General features: G+C 45.7%; 2 protein-coding genes across 8 annotated transcripts in view; one reads left to right on the top strand and one right to left on the bottom strand.

Moving 5' to 3' along the window:
* Nucleotides 1-11,475, top strand: part of RARS2 (arginyl-tRNA synthetase 2, mitochondrial) — a 60,505-nt gene extending 49,030 nt beyond the window's left edge. For 4 of the 7 annotated variants that reach the window (XM_037391052.1, XM_037391050.1, XM_037391048.1 and 1 more), the window contains one exon: nt 697-2,082. In XM_037391052.1, the coding sequence (XP_037246949.1) occupies nt 697-789 (93 nt within the window). In that variant the 3' untranslated portion in view covers nt 790-2,082. The other 3 variants (XM_037391053.1, XM_037391049.1, XM_037391054.1) reach the window with 2 other exon arrangements.
* Nucleotides 1,703-17,943, bottom strand: SLC35A1 (solute carrier family 35 member A1). Its single transcript, XM_037391056.1, has 8 exons — nt 17,825-17,943; nt 14,610-14,787; nt 8,933-9,092; nt 8,401-8,553; nt 7,522-7,588; nt 4,117-4,293; nt 3,590-3,724; nt 1,703-2,245 (listed from the first exon to the last, which is right to left on the bottom strand). Exons 1-8 carry the CDS (start codon nt 17,838-17,840, stop codon nt 2,115-2,117), a joined length of 1,017 nt encoding a protein of 338 aa, XP_037246953.1. The 5' UTR covers nt 17,841-17,943; the 3' UTR covers nt 1,703-2,114.
* Nucleotides 17,944-18,646: the final 703 nt, after the last annotated feature.

Below are 18,646 nucleotides of genomic sequence, written 5' to 3'. Positions count from 1 at the left end.
CGCTATTCCGTAGCAGTACCGTAAGCTGACAGCTGTTCTTGTTTTCCAGGCGAGGCTCTGTCTCTTTCGAGCTGCACGCTTGGTTCTAGCCAGCGGAATGAAACTTCTTGGCATTACACCCGTAACTCAAATGTAATGAGGCTGTATGCAACGTAAAGTCACATCTCTTAGTAAAAGGATTTTTTTCAAGAGAATATAAATACTCTCCTGTGTGTCATTGCTAATGCCATCTGGAAACTCAGCCTGCTCTTGGAGGTTTGCACACTCCCCCATACCCCCTGCAGAAGACCATGCATGATGGCACGCCCAGCTGGAGGCCAGGGCTGTCACAATCGCTTTCTCCCAGGCACTTGGTAGGAGTCATGTACTCAAGACACTAACCTACCTGGTATTTCCCATAAAAGAGAACTGCTCTGTATTTGCCATGTAAATATAACACCCTTTTGGTGGAGGAAGTGGTACAAACTGTACTGCCCTAAGCAATCAAAGTTCTCCCCTTCCGCAGTCGCTATTGTGTACTTAGACCTAATGGTACAACAGCTACAGGTGCGCCATATATTGTAACAAACTGGGTTACACCACGCCAGAGAATTTTTTCCTGTGTTTTACCGCAGTCCCCTTCAGTAACGTTAGCCAAGCCCAACTGCCACATCCCGTTCCTCACCCATTCCTCTGTCACGCTGATGTGATGACCAGGGAGAAGAGGGTTCGCTGCCCGGCTGGTGGAACAGGAACCGCCGCGCTCCCTCAGCACCACACGGGCGGTCAGACAGGGCCGGTGCCGTTTGACGCTGAACCGTCTCACTGCTGAAGAGATGTGGAGCATCACAGGGAAGGAAGGTAGCGCAGGTGGCTGCTTCAGCCTCTGGAATATCTGACCGTGCCCACCATCACCAAAGCCTGCGCTCACCAGCGTGGCACTTTGCCTTTTGCCAGCTGTTCTGTCCATCTAGAACAGCGTGCCGCCAAAGAGAAGCATCCTCTCCCGCTGGAACAGAATTTAAGCGTGTTTGTGACTGCTGTGTTGAGTACGCCCCACTTCGCTTTCAAGTAAAATGCAGCTGGTTGACTCATGTCTGAAGGAATCTAACCAGGATACAAACTTAGTCACATTTTTTACTTCACTTTGAATGCAACTAAGTTGCACCGAAGTCAGTTTTTCCCTCAGTTCTGGAAAGGTTGAACTGAGTGAGGCCTCAGAAAATGATCGAGTTGGTTGAAATTATACAGTTGTCGCTCATAAATTAAATCAAAGCCTAACATGCACAACGGGGACTCTCTTCAAGCATCACTCTGTATGCACAAAATGGTTTAGAGAGAAAATGTACAGATAAAAATTTCCTAGTCTGACACTAACTCATTCGTACTTCAGTCAGGGACACAGGAACACGTACGAACCTTTCCCTGTACAACTAGAGTTTGACAAAACACAATTGAACAGAAGATTCCTTTGCCAGCTACAGCAGGTATAAAAAAACATTTGAAAAGTGAAAGAATATCTGCAACCTAAGAGAACCACCAGTCTTTCTGACTTTGTACAACGAAGAGCAAGCACTATGTCTAAGCACTTCTAGGTAAATGGTGCCCAAAGCACAGTTATTCCTGGTAGAATTGTGTCGTGATCTGCATATCATCTAGAAGAGAAATTTTTCATTTATCAAACTGCAATTGCCAACTAGTTTAAGAGTAGTTGTAGTAGTAATTAAGGCAGTAATTGCTCTTTTTAATAGATTTTTATGAAGCGTTTGGGCTTTTCTGCCCTCAAAGGGCAAGACAGTTTATCAAATACACAAAGACCTGATTTCCCTCCCATTTATGTACATTATATACAACTGAGTGTTCAGTTCCTTCATTCTGCTCTCCTTGTCAATGGGACTCTTCAGTGTTCGATGTGAGTGACAAACACCTCCAATAAAAGACCCATCCAGCTCCTCAGCCATACCACAGCCTCTGCATCAGCCACTGGAAACTCCACGTGTAAAACAGAACTAACTTCTGCTTTTAGTCTATCCCACTTAAATCATTTCATGACTAACTAGCTTAAGGCTATTTTTTTAAAAATGCAGTTCATTTTAAAGTCCATTTTGTCTGTCTGTCCATTTTTATGCACAGTGTCACACAGTAGCAAGTCTTTCTTTTGAGCTCTTAGTCTCTGATGGCTGGATTTTTGTGGTGTCTTGTCGAGGTAATCCATAGAGGTAAATAGAAACACACACCAGGAGAGCACCCAGGGAGAAGGTAACAGCTGAAAGGAGACAAAACAGCTTAAATAAACACCTCTGTAGAAGAAGAAACCTGCAGAAGACTAAGCTATATAATACACAGCCATTCAGATACCATCATAATTTAAAATCACTCAAAACCAAACAGGACCGAGAAGCTGTTAATAATTCACGCAATCTAGACTCATCCTCTGTCACTGAGAACACTTGAGTATTTACAACCCCCACACCATTTCAGTTAGTCTCATATCACCGAGAACACGGTGATGGTCAGGAAAGCAAGTGTGAAACATCTGCAGTTCTACATGCCATCTACAGGCCTGAGTTACAATAAACTTAATGGTAAAGACTGTGTCTATGATAGAGTAGCCTGTAATAAGACATTTTGTTTGCCTTTCCATATCTAGACAGGGTTAGGAAACACTATTCATAAAGCTTTCACGGAAAGATCACCAGTCCAGGTCCGATTTGTGTCAACCATCAAGAACATATCTTGCTCAAGTGAGTTTTTAAAACTAGCTGTGTTTTTCATCACTTGCTTTAAGGTGCTTTTTTTCAGCCAGACACTGATGATTTTCTTCTTATGCAAACTCTCCTGAAGTTCCATCTCTCTAGTTTCATCAGAAAGCTAGTTTTTCCACCATTACACCATACCATCTTTGGATTATGATAAGAAAGTAAAAAAATACCCAAAACTAAACAGTGAAGGACTGAGCAGGAGCAACTGAGTACAGTATCAGACACAGACTTGATCAGGGAGAATATCCTTTGTAGTTGCAGAACAGCCCAAAGCAATCTGCTGTTTCCTCTCAAAAACTTCCACCACATCAGTTACGCATGACCCCAGCTGCTATCTGACTCACTCTCACGTGGTGGTGTCCCCCGCAACTGGGGAAGGTAAAAGTTAACACAGAAGGAGGTGTAACTTCACAGGGATGTGTAAAGCCCTTGCAGAAATAGCCGAGGAATTAATTCGGCACTGGCTATACTGAAACCAACAAGAAATGATAACTTATCAACAGCAGTCTCAGATAAACAGCTATATCACCCACTAAACCACATCAGAAAGTGATCGATGAATGAAGCTGTATAAAGTCGTAAGCTGTTTAAAATGGGAAGAACCTTTCTGTCGGAGGCTGTAGGATGCATCTGAAGACCAAACCATGCATGCCTGTGAAAGCACAGGGTCATCAGGCACCCTACATTACGCAACAGGGACAATGCATTGGTGCGTAGGCATCGTGGAGAAGACGAAGTTAAAACCAGAAGAAGGCATAAATGATCGCTCTGGTACAAACTGCACACAGCCTACTAGCCAGGAAGGAAGCGCACGTGTACAGTCAAATCAACGGCAGAAAGGCACTTACTTATCTGGAGGCCAAAGAGGATGACTGATGCCACAGTAGAAAGAACAATGGCCGCTGCTGCAGAAAAGCCTTTCATAATGTTATCTGTGTACTTAACAACCACCGAAGTGTAGAGGCCACCAACGCTAGCGAGAACTGGAAAGCAGATAACATGCTTCTGTTAGTAAAGGTGGAGTAAGTTACTCTTGAAATGATGCATTGTACTTCACTGCTGTACTCCTTGTCTGGTCATCCTAATGGGCAATTTAACACAATGCTTAGCAAAATGGGATGTCCACGTGGCATCTAGTGGATAAGACTCATTTAAAGATGATCTACTCATTGCTCTCTTATTTAGACTGTTGTTTCAGCACAATTTTAAATTGAAAAGTGAATAATTTCCAAGAAAAGTAATCTTTTAAATAAAATCCCTCAAAACACAGTAAAAAAATGGTGTCGGACTGAATTTGTAGCTTCCTGCAATCAGTTATATCATAGTTAAAAAAGCAAAACAATGTGACAAGACCCTAAAACCACAAGATACTTACAGATGACAAACCAGACGTAGTATGTATAGCCGTAGAAAAACCCTTTCTCAAGAACTTGGGCTCCATCTGACACGTACACACCAAGTAAAGTCAACACAATCCCAGATAAGTACATTTGAATATTTCTCACCCACAAGGAAGTGTCTGAACTCTTTAAGACCTTCTCAAAATAAACTCCTAAAAAAAAAAAAAAAAAAAAGGAAAAGGTTTCAGTGAGATGAAGTGTTGGAAGTGTTGTCCTTAATGATTCATGGTTCATAGTGTTTTAAAGGCAGACAACACTACTGCAACCAGCTTGTCCTACAAAGTTTCGCAGAAGTTCCCAATGCCGAGGACGCAATGACACACTCTGCTAAACGTGTCCTCCAGAACAGGATCACTCTAATGGGTACATAACATCAAAAATGAATTCTATTTATCTTCACAGTTGTAACAATGAACCTCATCAACAGCTGAAACTACTTCTCATTTCTGTTTGATTTGCCAGGCTTCTGTCCAGCAGTTTCTACTGCACAAAGAAAAAAAAAAACCAAACCCTACACCACAAAAAAAAGCGTTTCACCTTGGCACCTGGTATTTCATCCCTGGGACAGTATTTATGTATTTCAGTATGACGGGGAACTTCCTCCCCCCACCCCCCTCCACTGGGATACTTAGCAGTAAAAAATTAAAAACAGGGGCGGGACTGTATTACCTCAGTACTGAGACTGAAAATTCCTCAGAAGCCTCCTGCTTGTGAAGTACTTGGCAAAGTGGCGACATTCTGAAACCACAGCTTCAGTGGATTACAAAAGCAAATCAAAACTGATGCCTTCTGTTAATTGAAACTACAGACTGGTTTTGAGGAAATGGAATTCACTTTAATCTAAAGCTCTTGTTCCCCGTGCCAGTGCCACGCTGATGAGCATTACTTTTATGCTCTGCATTACTGAAATACCTTTTCATTATTCTGCTTGGGAGGTGTACATCAGGCTAAAAGGCCAGCATTTGACAAGGTCGTCACTACCTGCCTTTTTAACCACTGCTCCCACACCAGGGCTCTGCTAGTCTCTGGAATCTCCTCCACATTTCAAAACAGAGAGAGCAATTTGCAGGACTCAGATCTGCTCAGCCACTTCCATGACCTTCTGGTGTGAGCCCTCCTGACTTAAAAGTTCACTGCTGAGTAACGTCACCCAAGATCTTTCATATGATACGAGAAAAGTACTTGGAACTGACAAAGATGGCACAGAGAAAAGACCTGTAGGTTAGAAGCCCTAAGCACACGCTGCTCCTGAAAATCCTGAGTTAACTTCAAGGAAAGTCTTGCTACACTTTTATTCATGAAAAATGCAATTTAAAGTTTAATATAGTATATTGAATATTTATGGTGAATAAATTAGAGAACAGATTTATATTTCAGGGGTTTAAATAATAAAAATCCCCAAGGAAATACAGTATTATCTCATATGAATATACATTCTTGAAGTCTAAACAACAATATCAACAAAACCCCCTAGTATTGTTAACAACTGCAGCACTTAAAAGAACCCACAGTCAGCTACCTTGAGATTTCTGCCCACCGAGAAGCCCCACAGAACACAGCCAGATGTAATCACTGCACCAGAAATTTGGCTTGAGTATGAACCGTATTTGTAAATTTTATAAACTAAGAAAACAGTAAGCAAACCAATGAAACTGCTTTCACATTTTGGAAAATGCATAAAAATTACTCCACTAACAAGGTGAAGGAAAGAATGGGTGCCGTTTAGGAAAAATTACTCTTCAGTACTGTTTATAGTCGCAAAGGATCTGCCATTACATACTTGTCCAATGCTTTTATAAGCATTATTGAGGCCTCGGATACTTAGAAGTTATCACAGGATCTGCAGTTTGAGGAAAACTTTGTTTCCGTCTCTGAGAGACAAAAACGTTTAATTTCTTTGACTTTGCTGGAATAATATAAAACACTTAACATGGTCAGTCCAGAAGCTGAAGGTGTAATGCCAAAACAACTCCTTCATGTGGGTGTGGGAAGGAGGAAGAGGAAAGGAGTTTGAATAGGATGTATGTTTTCAACATGTAAAGCCCCAAGGGCACAAGGAGCTCCACGGATGAAACACTGTCCTCCCAGCTGCCTCAAAGCTACAGCTGTCAGTGAAGAAACACCCAAGCTGCAATCCTTTTGCAGGAGAAGAAAGCCGTATGTGTCCAAATCCCCTAAAGCTGCCTGCATCAGCCCTTTCAATGGTCTGAATTTGCAGACCTTTACAAGTACAGCTGCCTACCCACATACCAGCCAGAGAGCTTTAGGAGACCCCAAAGGCTTCACTGTGAATGTTGTGTTTTGTCTCATGGCTTGGAAGCATCTATTGAAATGAGTAAATTTATAACCTTCCAGGAAAAGCTGGTTGAGCTCTACACAGCCTTACTTAGTACTTCTGCTTCAGAGTGCCCGTTTCACTGAAAAGACACCGAGCAAGAACGCCACCCTCCTTTCCTCCCCCGCTGACCAGAATGTTTTCCATGAGTAATGAGCATGTATGCGCAGCACAAGATTATTCTTGCAGGACTGTATGGTACTAGAAGTGTGTGACAGTACCTTGTTTTCTTACAGAGGGTAAGAAGAATCCAGTTTATAGCCAGGGAAATACATCCCTGTGAGCCAAATTTCGAATTAAGTAGTAATTTGCATTTCCTTATTTCTCAGCACCAACTCACTTGTCCTCAAGTTCTGGTCTCCTTCTGCAGAAGCCAGAGAAAAACTACTCTGAGGGGAAACACTAGCTGTAGAACAGAACAAAATCAAACAAAACCAAAATTCCTTCATGCCGTTTATCTAGGCTTCCTGTTACTCATCTTCCTCTCTGCCTTATTCCTGCTCCCTCTGCATCTCAGTTAGATTTACCACTTACAGCACTATGGCAATGTGTATTTCAGGGCCGAGCAAGTGCAAGAACTGAGCGAGGAGCTCAGTTCCCCTTATTAAAAAAAAAAAAAAAAAAGGGAAAAGAAAAAAAGAGGCAAGTATCTCACGTGATCGCCATAAGGGAGCTATTCACTGTAAAGCCAACTTTATAAAACTGATGTACATTTATTAATTGTACTGAGTGAGTCACTATGGATGTTCCCTACAGTATTATTCTAAATATTTGAAAGACGCTTCGATTTGCAAACCAGCCTTCTAAGCTGCCTCATGTAAAACCAATAGTACATGCTCCTAGTTATTCGCTTGACAATGGCAGTAATCATGTCATGAAGCTGCCATAATTACCACAAGTAGAAGGTAATTATGGGCAGAGGGGATACAGTCCTTTTTTTGTCTTCTAATCAGCGATGACAGTTAACTAATGTAGAATGCTGTTTTAAACATCCTGAGCTCTCCAGTTCCTTTGATGTGACCTGCATACAGAAATAATACTATACCTGCAAATCCTGAACACAGTACAGCAACAGCAATTGCTCCAAACCCTAGCCATGGATTCTGCTCCACCTGCAACATCAACCGTTATTTTAAAAAGGAGGCAACAGTGCAGTAATTTACAATAATCAAATCCAGAGCTACTTCGTCGAGTACAGAAAAATTATTAGCATTTCGTTACAGTATAAATTGTACTTGCTTAGCTAGAGCTGCCCTTCAGATTAGCCTGGTGTAGCTGTGTGGCGTTTTGTTTTCCACGTGTACTCCCACCAATCCTTGCAGTGCTCAAAGGCACCATCTGCTTGGCCGTGCCAGTCTCCCCAGCTGCACGACCTGCCCTTCCCAACTAACGCCGCTGAGCAGCAGCTACCACCTAAGAAACAGAAGACACTTGTTTCTTCCTAGAACAGGATTAGGTCAGTGCCTCTCAAGGGTGTGTTTAAATGACATACCCACACCCACAAGGCATTGGAACTTCCTTCCTAATTCTGCCAAGTGTTTCCATTCCAAGCTCTCTGCTCCAACAATTACAATGATACCAGGGCCAACTGCTGGAAACAATGTATTACTCAGATATTCCTATGATGGTGCATTAGACTGATTGTGGTGACTCTGGTAATTTATACTAATTGTAGCAATTAGTTGCCATTCCAACAAATGAGACTGGAGCAATACCACAAGCCTGCCTGAACTGGTATACAATAAACGTGAAAGTGAATGATCAAACTAGTGACTATATTGTACCCGAAATGGCTGGAAATAGGAAACAGATGCTACTGCGTGGAATGTAGAGACCCTACCTTGACCTCAGCTGCTGGGAAGCGAAACACAAAGTATAAGGCAGTTTATCCTGCGTTGTGAAGAGGCAGACAGTAAACTCTTACCTGTACTTTTGTAGCCTGAGCAGGCTTCCACTGAACAAGGGTAACCCCACCGCACAGCATGAAGACAGAGAACCACTGCAACTTACTAAGGGTACGGTTTAGCATTAGGACTGTACACAAGGCTGTGCAAGGGATCTTCAACTGGTATGTCACCTAAAGAAGAGGGGAATGTAGCACAGAGGATGTGGTTTGATAAACTCCTCCAAAACAAGAAAATAAAACAGAGAATTCAACTACAGAACGACAAATAAAATGTTACATGTATTGATCTACAGAACCTTGGGGTTTTGTACCGCTGCCAATTACAACAAAGTGAATTTGAAGTTACTCTAGCAGTGAGCAGGTTAGCTCAAGAAAACCAGAGCTCTGCAACAACGTGTATACTGCGAATGTAACAAAGCACCACTTGGCTTTTAGCACTGAGGCTAAAGAGAGTACTCTGTGCTAGGCAGACAGGTACCTAGCATGCATGCCTCACGACACAGTAGAGGAAGGTATTTACCGATCAGTTACTGACAAAAACATTTATTACCTGGTAGACTGCCGCATCCAAGTTGCTAAGAGCCACAAATGCCATATTGTTTTGGAAAGCATACACCAAAGAGGGAACACTTAATTTTAGCAATTCTTTAGGACTGCCGAATACATTTTCTTTTAAAGATGTTATTAACCTTGCCAGACTTCCAGTTTCTCTGCAAAATAAAATACATTACTATAACTGAGGGCTCTCTTAAATGGATATTTGAAAACAGAAATAAAATCAATTAATCCTTTGGGAAGACTGTTCTCAACGATCAGTTGTAGCTTCTGCTCATTAAAGAAAAATTAACTGGGAAAAACCAGTGAGGTTATCAACAAATAGAAACCCCTGAAGGTGAAGATGATGTTCTGGAATCAGGAGGTTAGATGCATTAATGTTTGATAAGGTAAACAACTATGAACACTGTAAACGGTGGAATAAGTCACTAAGTACACAGGCAGTGGGACGACAGAAGGCTGTTGCTCCCCTCCCTCCACCCCCCCTTTTTTTTGTGTTAATATTTGTCTGTGATGGCAAATGCCTGTGATTTTCCAGATCCCCTTTAAACTGGGCCACACAGTACAGCCAAAAAAAAGTGTACCCTTGCACACTACTGAGCTGGAAACACCTCTCATTCCTCAGCCAGCCCTGCATCCCTCTTCTCACTTATGCTGCGAGAGATGCTGGACTGGCACCAGCACACAAGAGGTCTGGCAGGGCTTGTGGTGGCTCCCTTTCACCTCGCATCTCCTTCACGGACTTACAGCATGAAAGAGCAGGCAATGGGGAAGAATGTGTTGCTTCTCGCTGCTCTCCCCTTTTGCAGCTTGCTGCTCTGCATTGCTAGTTTTCCCTTACAATTTGTACGTCAACGACATTTCTTGCTTACTTGTTGCTGCTGCTCAGGTTCCACCAGTTCCCTTCCCAGCTCTCCCCAAGTCTCATGTTTCCCCCTTTCCATTCTTCTCTTGCTTGGCCACTGACAAACACCAACATCCAAAATCACTCCTGTCCCCTCCCCTGTACCTTTCAACTTGGAACCTGTATTGCTCTTGAATTCAACACTCCTTTCCCTTCCATTACACATGCATATGAACAAAAGGCTCACATCTTCCTCAGTGCTCCAGAAGCCCAGTTCCCCACATGTCAACCGTATCCCAACTTCTCTCTTTTTCACAAATGTATGTCCAGCTACCTGCCCGAAACTCTTATTAGCAATTACCAAAATCAGCAATCTCTCTGTGCCCCAAGCGTATTCATTAACAACCTTGTTCCAGCGTATTTTCCCTTCCTGATCAACCTCTGACTCTGTGCTTCAGGTTCTTACGCTTTTCCTCTCCAAAGGTTTATGGACTCTACCCACTTCCTCTCACGATCCTTCTGTCCAAGTTTCTCTCCTCCCTTGCCTTCCTCCCTGCCTAAGCACATACCTATATACCTCCTCCTCTCTCTGGTAGCGAGAGCGGTCTTTATACAGGCAGCCGCAAGGGATTTTTTTTGTCATTTTCCAGTACCAGAAAACACACACAAAAACCCCAGAGTCAGGGGCAGTACAGTGACCTAACAGAGGTGAATATGGTTTCCCACGCTCTTCTTGTACAAGTGAGGTCACAAGCAAATCTCTTTCCTAACTTAAGGGGATACTTTGCCTGGGACGGACTTGGTGACACCGAGCATGTCACATAGGTGTCTTGTAAAAGACATGTCTGGCCGCAAGGGTCAGACACTGATGTGAAAAATCTATAGGCAAGTAGCACTTAAAGCAAAGTTTGCAATACAAGGAAGGGGAAGAGTTCATGCTACAGTTCATTGTGGTTAATCGCACTAGGCACAGAACTGCATAAAATGTTAGGAGTCATTGACATTATAGGCAAAATTGTTGGTTTACTTACTCCTCAATGTATTTACTATGTTGCCCAGCATTGCGAGATAAGTTATACAAGAAAACCTAGACATCCTGGTAATACCCAAGTGTAGCTGGACTAAGGTGCTTCTATCTCAAATGTCTAACTGCAAATAAAATATCATTAGCACAGATACAGTTCTACTCTGTGAGAATAAGAAGTCAAATAATACCACATAGTAACGGCTTCTTCCATTCATCAATACTAAGGTGTGCTGTCAAACAAGAAAACAATATTTAAATTATACCTGCTTCTGTTCCAGACCATGCTCAGTGAATTAGCTGATCACACGTTTAAAGTCAAATCACGGCAGTAATAGTAGTTTGTTTACTTTGACTTCTAGCACGGAATTTCAGGAATGAAGAGTAACAGATGTCCAGTAAGCACCATTTTCACTTTAGTTTTTGAGAACAAGAACATGAACTATCTAATAGTCCATCTTTGCAATGGGTGTGCTTTCTAAACATGCACTTATCAAGAATCTCCAGCTGTAAGCTGAATTCAGTACAGAGATCATGTGAAGACAGATTTAAATCTACACAAAAAAGAATTTAAACCAAGCCCCTGAGTACAGCTGATAATGCAAAATAAGGTACCCAAAGATGTACCCTGCAAAATCAAGTAAGAAAATAAAAAATATTCCAGCTTGAATTCAGTGTTCTTGATGTCGATCTAGATTTGACTTAAAAACCATTCTGTTTACTTCATAGGTGTGAATAGGTGAGAGATACTAAAAACAATCAGTTCTGCAACAGAAACATGCATTTGTTAGAGAAGCTGAAGTTAAAACTAGAGTCTGCAAATCAGCTCTATTTTTCTCTATCCGTTGCTAAGTAATTATGCACCATCTACAAATGCAGATAACGTAATTACCAGATGGTAAACTGGACTTTAAATGAATACGGAATTTGAGAGTACAGTTGAGTAAACAATTAACACAGCTTAAACTATCATAAGCTTCCCTTTTGAAAGACAGTCTTCTGGCATTCATCCATTCAATGTGCCTTCCAGGAGAAATCTTAAAAGTAAACACAGCGGAGGCAAAGCGTAAGAATGTGTAAGAAAAATTCTGCAGCCTAGAACTATGTGAGAATCGTAGTCCAGTATCCTGTACACTGCAGTAATCAATGCTGGCTGTTTCAGGAAGAAAAAGGTACCCACCCAAATGTACAGAAAAAACAGATTGCATTCTATCTTCTAGCTGGTTGTCACACAACAAAGGTACCTTGTCTTGGGTGAGACAGATGGGTTAGGACCTTAAAACTGGAGGAAGTTATAAAGGAGACGCTGAAGGAAACTATGCTGGAATTTATGCTGTTCAGCTATTTGTAAGTAATCTAAAACTTGAGATTACTAGGAAATTGACAAATGTTGCTGATTATACTCAATTATATGTCACATCCAAAAGGAAACTTTCAATAGTTGCTGAAGGGTCTCTCACTACACCAAGCACAATTCATCAGATCTTTCGCCATCTGAGAAACAGCTCAGTTACCTGGACAGCAAAGGAAGGCAACCGGACCCACCAGTGAGCGAGACATCCCTCCAAGAAGAGGCGAGCACGGCCTGATGAGGAGCGTCTGCTGGTGCCCATCCCTCTCAACTACAGAGAAAACCACCCCACTAGCTGACCAGATCAGAATACATATCATAACCTCCAAACAGCTCAATGAATGAGATTCACCCCATTTTAACTGGCATATAAAAACTCAAGTTGTCAATAAATGAGAAAGAATCATAGGAAATGACAACCCCAAAACAGAGCCACCATCTCCAAACCAGTTACAGGCCTTTGGGAAAAAATGCGAGTAGCCCTCTGACAGCACCAGCTCAAGGCTCAGCTGTGCTCAGAAATGAGCAGAATGTTACAAATCTTTAGGAAAAGAAACAAGACCAAGACAGAAAGCACCTTCATCCCTCTGCCTAATGACACTGCATGTTCACATCCTGAATGGTGCGCACAGCTCTGCATCCAGTTTCAAAAAGGATGTAATAGTACTGGAAGTGCTGTGGAGATGGATAATAGGATGATCACAGAAGAAATAGGCTAGGAGTCCCGGCTTAGAAAATAAATGAGTGATGAAAACACAATACAGATCTGTAGACGTATGAAAATAAAAATGAAGGGTGAAAGATTATTCATGATGTCTGTCAACACAAGACGCAGAATACAGTGAAACTGCTGAAGTGTTTATGAGAAAGGACTTTTTCATAGTGTGCAATTACATTGCACAAGTAATTTCACAGATACACTAGGGACTAACATTTCAAAGAGAAACTGGACAATATCACAGAGGGCAGGATTGTTAGGGGCTACAGCTACAGCGTGCACACAGCATCCAGGCTGGGAAATCCATAAGCTTCTGTCACCAGCTAAGGGAAGTTCAGCCCATGCTTGCGCTATTGCCTGTACTTCTGTTCTAAGCATCCTCTGCTGACTGTCAAAGGGAGGATGATAGGCTATCATGGATTTTTGACTGTGCAGGGCTGTTCTAAAAACATAATAGACTCCTGAATTAAAAGTAATTGCCTTTTACTTATTTCAAGCAGAAGGACCATTCGTACATTTAATGAACGCAGTATTACTGAACCTTAACAAAAGGCAGATTGCTTACCCTGCTGAACTAGGCCTCTCTGGTATACTATAAACAGCCTGGGTTCCAGGTGCACAAGAACAGATTTGAAAAATTATACACACAGGTGGGGCTACCAAATGCCACCCACAGGTTTCTGACTGTTGAGACACGCTGGCTGCTATGGTCTCCAGAAAGCAGGCTGGATCAGGATCCACACTGGCCACAACACTGAGAACCACAGCACAACCACTCGTCAGCAGAGACACTTCTGTCAACATTCTGTGCTGGCAGAGTGAGAAGCTCAGAGTGCCTAAAAATAAAAATTTGCCACTGGTCACACATGTGTTTTCTAATGCATTACATCTAATGAAAGGTTAAACAAAAGGCAGTTTGCCACAGCTGCCTTACCAAATTCAACTATTGCCTCATTTCTAAAGCAAGTAAAATGCCATTTTGATGTTAAGTAGAAAAGATCTGATAATAATCTGAAGTACGCCATGTGACTTCATGATCCTCTAGCACAAACCAGTATCCTTCTGATGTACCAAAAGTCATGAAGACATAGGCAGAGACCCTAGAAGAACAAATTCTACCACAACGGCAAGAACGGGGCTTTGGAAAAGTCCAGAATATAAAGATTCTTCCAAGGAGGGATGTGGCACAGGGAAGCTGAGAGGAAACACAGACTGATGGCCTCCCCACTTCCGACACTTACGTGTGGACTAAAGTTCTAGTTCTTAGTGGCAGTCTAGGATTACAGAAACTCTAATATTTTCTGACCACAACATTGACTCCCCAGTTTAACAGAGACAACAACGTACCTGTCTCTAACACTGTTTGGGCAAATTTATCAGTAGGAACATTATAGTTTTCTATAACTCAGCAGGTGTTGTCTCACAGTCCAGCTTTCATCTACACCAATATTTTAAAGACCAAAACTTTGTAGATAATCCATGCTGACGTTTTGAACCGACTCCAAAGCATACAAAAATAGAAAATATGCAGAAAGGACACACCTGAATATTGTGCTGTTTACAAAGCAGTTTCAGTTGAGGAGGACTCACAGGCTCTAACCCGCTCTAAAATGACTCTTCCACAGCATGACTATCCAGCCATGTTCTCAAATGTATCTGTACTTCGGTATCTGAGAATCTGAGGTTAGAAGCAAGGACTCGTTTTCAAAACGCTGATTAGCATTCCCGTACTTACTTAGCCAAGATGCCCACACTCAAGAACAACTTGATAACTTCAGTGATGCACACAGCTGTTGTTGAAAAGTAGAGTTTTGTCTCCACGGTCCTAGTGTACCGCAATGCGACCGTGTATGATGCAGCAACCAGGGTCATCACTGTGAGACAGTACAACTTGAACAGTAAGCTGACATTTTCTGAAAGAAAACAAAGGTGATGACTCAGCATGCCCTTCAAGTTAATTTAAGAACTGAAACAGGGCATCCTCCAGCTGGAGGACTGTACCAAATACTACTGTGGCAGCATACAATAATTACAACATTGCGAAATACTTCCTGTAAAAGTTTAAGTTAAATCTTAAAGTCTCTTCTCAAAGACCTTGCATAGGAACTCCAGGCGTTTGAAAATAAGATGTCTCATAATCATCCTTCATTCTAGAAAAACTAACGTTTATCTAATAGTAACCAAAAAGTATTTCTGTGCTTTCCTGCTCTTTAGCTGACAGCAAGTGCTCACTGGAACAGCAGCTGATCCTCTCCACGTAGTATACTGCAGTCTGACAGAAAGAGCGTTGGCAGACTAGTGAAAGTAAAAAGAGAGGAAAAGTCCATTATCAGCAAAGAAGGGAATCAGTCTAGCAAATCTGAATAAATAAGGTAGCATCTCCTTCAGCCTTATTTTCCACTTAAGTTAATAAAAGAAGAGAGTTTTGCTCAGAATGGTGATGGGACTTACACAAAGGGCCTTCCTGAAAAACTATTCACTGGAGAAAACGCTAAGGTTACGGCTAATCAAGTAAATTAAACCATGCAGGACTGAGTATCCTCTGCTATTCCCTCTATCTTCCCCCACTGCTATACTCTTCCAACAGTAGCAATTCTTGTAACAGTTTTACCTGGACCAATTACTATCCTGCATAACTTGGGAGTTTGCCTATCCCAGGTCTACTGGTGAAAGGCAGTTTTTCACTCAGCCACCCTCCTCTAAGGCCTGAGAGTTTCATCGGGTGGACGTGGCCAGGCCACACCCGTTCACTTCCATCAGAGAATGGCTAAGGCTGCATCCGCACCAGTAAAGAGAAGGCACACGACTCCAAAAGGAGTTCTCTGCATGAAGGCATGACCCTCAACATGAGACATCAGCAAACCTGCAAGTGGTGTCTACAGAGCCATTTTTCAAACTGGTAAATTATTCTTTGTTACATGTGGCACCTGACAGGTAGATGTTAGTCATTCTGCAGCATCTTTCAGGCCCTTCCTTATCTGTCGTGTTCTGAATGTCCTAAAGAAACATCCTTTAATTGGTATAAGTTTATGTTCTTCTGCTGATTAGGGAATAAGCGAACAGATAAGCTCCGGGCAGCTCTGTAATAACTTCGTTCATTTAATACGGAAATGAATTGCTGAATCCAATGCAATCGGTGTTTTGGTTCATTTTTCTTTCAAGCCAGCGATGTCTTCTATTGCATAACATTTCTGCAAGGTACAGTTAATACCTCCTGCTGCTGCAATCATTTAAATTAGCTACTTCCTTACAGATAAAAATCTTACCCACGTCAGTAACCACTTTTAAAAGCTAGAGCCAATTAGTTTTTGGACTAACAAGAGACTTACAAGCTGTAATCCATTTTAAAATTAAGTTTGGACTGCAGGGAGGGGCAGTGGGATTCCAAGGACATAACAATCAGGAAATAAAATTAACCTGCTACAGTTTTACAAAATGTATTTTCTAACGGTGTTTTAGCGCTGACAGAAATGACATTAACAACGTGGGGTTTACACATTAAGATTTTAAGTCTATGCACTACTGAACTAAAAGTAAATCTAATCCATAACTATTTTAAAAAAAAAAATGCCCCATTTGGCAACAGTTTGCAAACTTTGGTAAACCAAGCAAATGCAGCAGGACATAACGAATTTAGTAACTACACTAGGTAGTTCCAGCATTATGTAAAAAGCTCTTCGTAGTTAGCTTTCAGCCTGAACATTTCTCCAGCCTGGCTCACGTCTGCATCAGTCCCAGTGCAACACCGAGGGCAGAAGGGAAGCGGAGCTGGGGTGCCCACATCTTCTGGTGGCAAGTCTGGACCAGCTTAGAGTTGTTTTTTTTTAAATGAGCTGAACGAAGCCGCTCTTTCTTTCCCACAGTTTCTCACATTAGCTTCAGTAAATCCCACGCGAATGAAACAATTTCTAGCAAAAGGGGCTAGACAGGCCGAAAGTCTCAGGATGTAAACGCGTGCCTCCCACGCATCTCCACAGCCTCCTCTAACTGCTCTGCCAGACTCTCTTAAATGGCAGCCCAAGGCCAAGCCTGGCGCACGAAGCACGCCCTGCAGCCCGCCGAAGGCAGCGGGGGCGGCGGGCACCTCCTCACACCCAGCCCGGCACAGCTGCGGGCCACCCCTGCGCCTGGCCCTGCTCCTGCCAGGGCTCCCCCTCCCACCGCCACCAGGCCCGCTGCCCGCGCCGGACCCTCTGCGGGGAGCTGGCGGCGCGCGGGCACCGCCGTCCGGGGGGGTTAAGCCCACCTGGCCGGCCCGAGGGCTCTGGCACCGTCACACGCCCCAGGGGACACCCAGGGCCCGGCGGTGCTTCGGCGAGCGCTGCGGCGCCGCAGGGGGGGTGCCGAGGGGCGGGGGCGGCCCTGCGCGCCGACCTGGGCCGCACGGCTTCGGGCTGCGCCCCCGGAGCGCTGCGCCACGCTCCAGCGCTCCCAGAGCGGGAACCGGCGACGGCGGCGCCGCCGCTCCGGAGGCGGCCGCGGGCGGCCCTAAAGGCGGAGGCGCCGCGGGTGGCCCGGCGAGCCCCGGCCCGGGAGCACCCGCCGGCCCGGGGGACGGCCAGCGCGGACGGCGCCTCCCACACGCCGGAGCGGCGGCGCTCCCGGACGAGGCCCCCGCCGGCCCGGCCCGGCCCCGGCCCGCCACAGGCGGCGGGTGGAAAGCGGGAGCGCGGGGAGAGCCTCTCTCCGGCGCGGCCCCGCGCCCCCTCGCAGCCCCCTCCCCCCGCGCCCGCCGTGGTAGCGCCCGGCGCCGCAGCCCCCGGCCTGGGGGACAGTCCCACTCCCTCCAGGGCGGGGGAGGCAGGGGCGAGCCGCGGCGCGTGGGTCGCGCTTCGTCTGGGGGAGTGTGGGGGGGCGGGACCGGCCCCTTCTCCGGCCGTGCCGCCCCCCGAGAGCCGCGGTGCCCCCCCAGCGGCCCGGCGCCGCCTCGCGCCGCGCCGCCGCCCTCACCTTTCGGAGGCGACATCGTGCCCGCGGAACGCGCCGAGACCGCCGGGCCGGAGCCGCCCGCCGTGCCCCGCCGCTCCTCCCATTACACCATAGAGTACGGCGCGCCCGCCTAGAGCGCCCCGCCTCCCTCGTTTCACCATAGAGTCGGAGGTCCGTCTGGCCGCCCCCCGGGAGGCGGAGGGCCGCGGCTGGGCCCGGGCGCAGGCTGCCGCCCGGCGGGCCCGCGCGGTGCCGCTTGTGCTGCGGGTCACGGCGGGTGACTGCCCGCGGCGCCAGCCCGACCGCCGTCCGAGGGCAGCGGTGCGCGCCGGCGGCGGCCGGGCCCCGGGGGGGAGCGGTGGGCACGGCTCGGCGCGGGGCTGAGCGGGGCCGCGCCCCGGGCGGGAGGGCAGCGGCAGGGCCGGGCGGCCCCCGCGGTGCTACCGCCACGGCTGCCGAGCCGGCGCGCCCCCGCCGCCGTTGCCCGCCCTCTTGCGCCCCCGCGGCGCGGCGCTGTGCCCGCCCGTAGCCCCGGCCCCGGCGCAGGGCCGCCGCGGGGGGCCGGGAGCGCGGCGGGGCTGCAGCCTGTGCGGCGGCAGTGACAGTCCCCAGAGCGCCCCGTGGCTGCAGCGAGGGTGCTGCTGCGTGCCAGGAGCGGAGGGAAGCTGGAGGAAAGCTTCGGGAGCTCGAGTGAGGTACGCGGCAGCCTGCGCGCCGCCTGCTGCCTGTGTATCTGCCTTGTGCTCCCCGAGCAGCAGCACCTGGAAAGAAGAAAATGCCGAACCCAGCCGTGAAGGCGAAGGGGGCCAGTGGCCGTGCCGAGCGGCCCGTTGAACGGCCCCG

The sequence above is a fragment of the Falco rusticolus genome, chromosome 6 (assembly GCF_015220075.1).
Source record: "Falco rusticolus isolate bFalRus1 chromosome 6, bFalRus1.pri, whole genome shotgun sequence".
Classification (NCBI taxonomy): Eukaryota; Metazoa; Chordata; class Aves; order Falconiformes; family Falconidae; genus Falco; species Falco rusticolus.
Note: the sequence above shows the minus strand (reverse complement) of the source record. Positions and strands in the feature narration are given on the sequence as shown.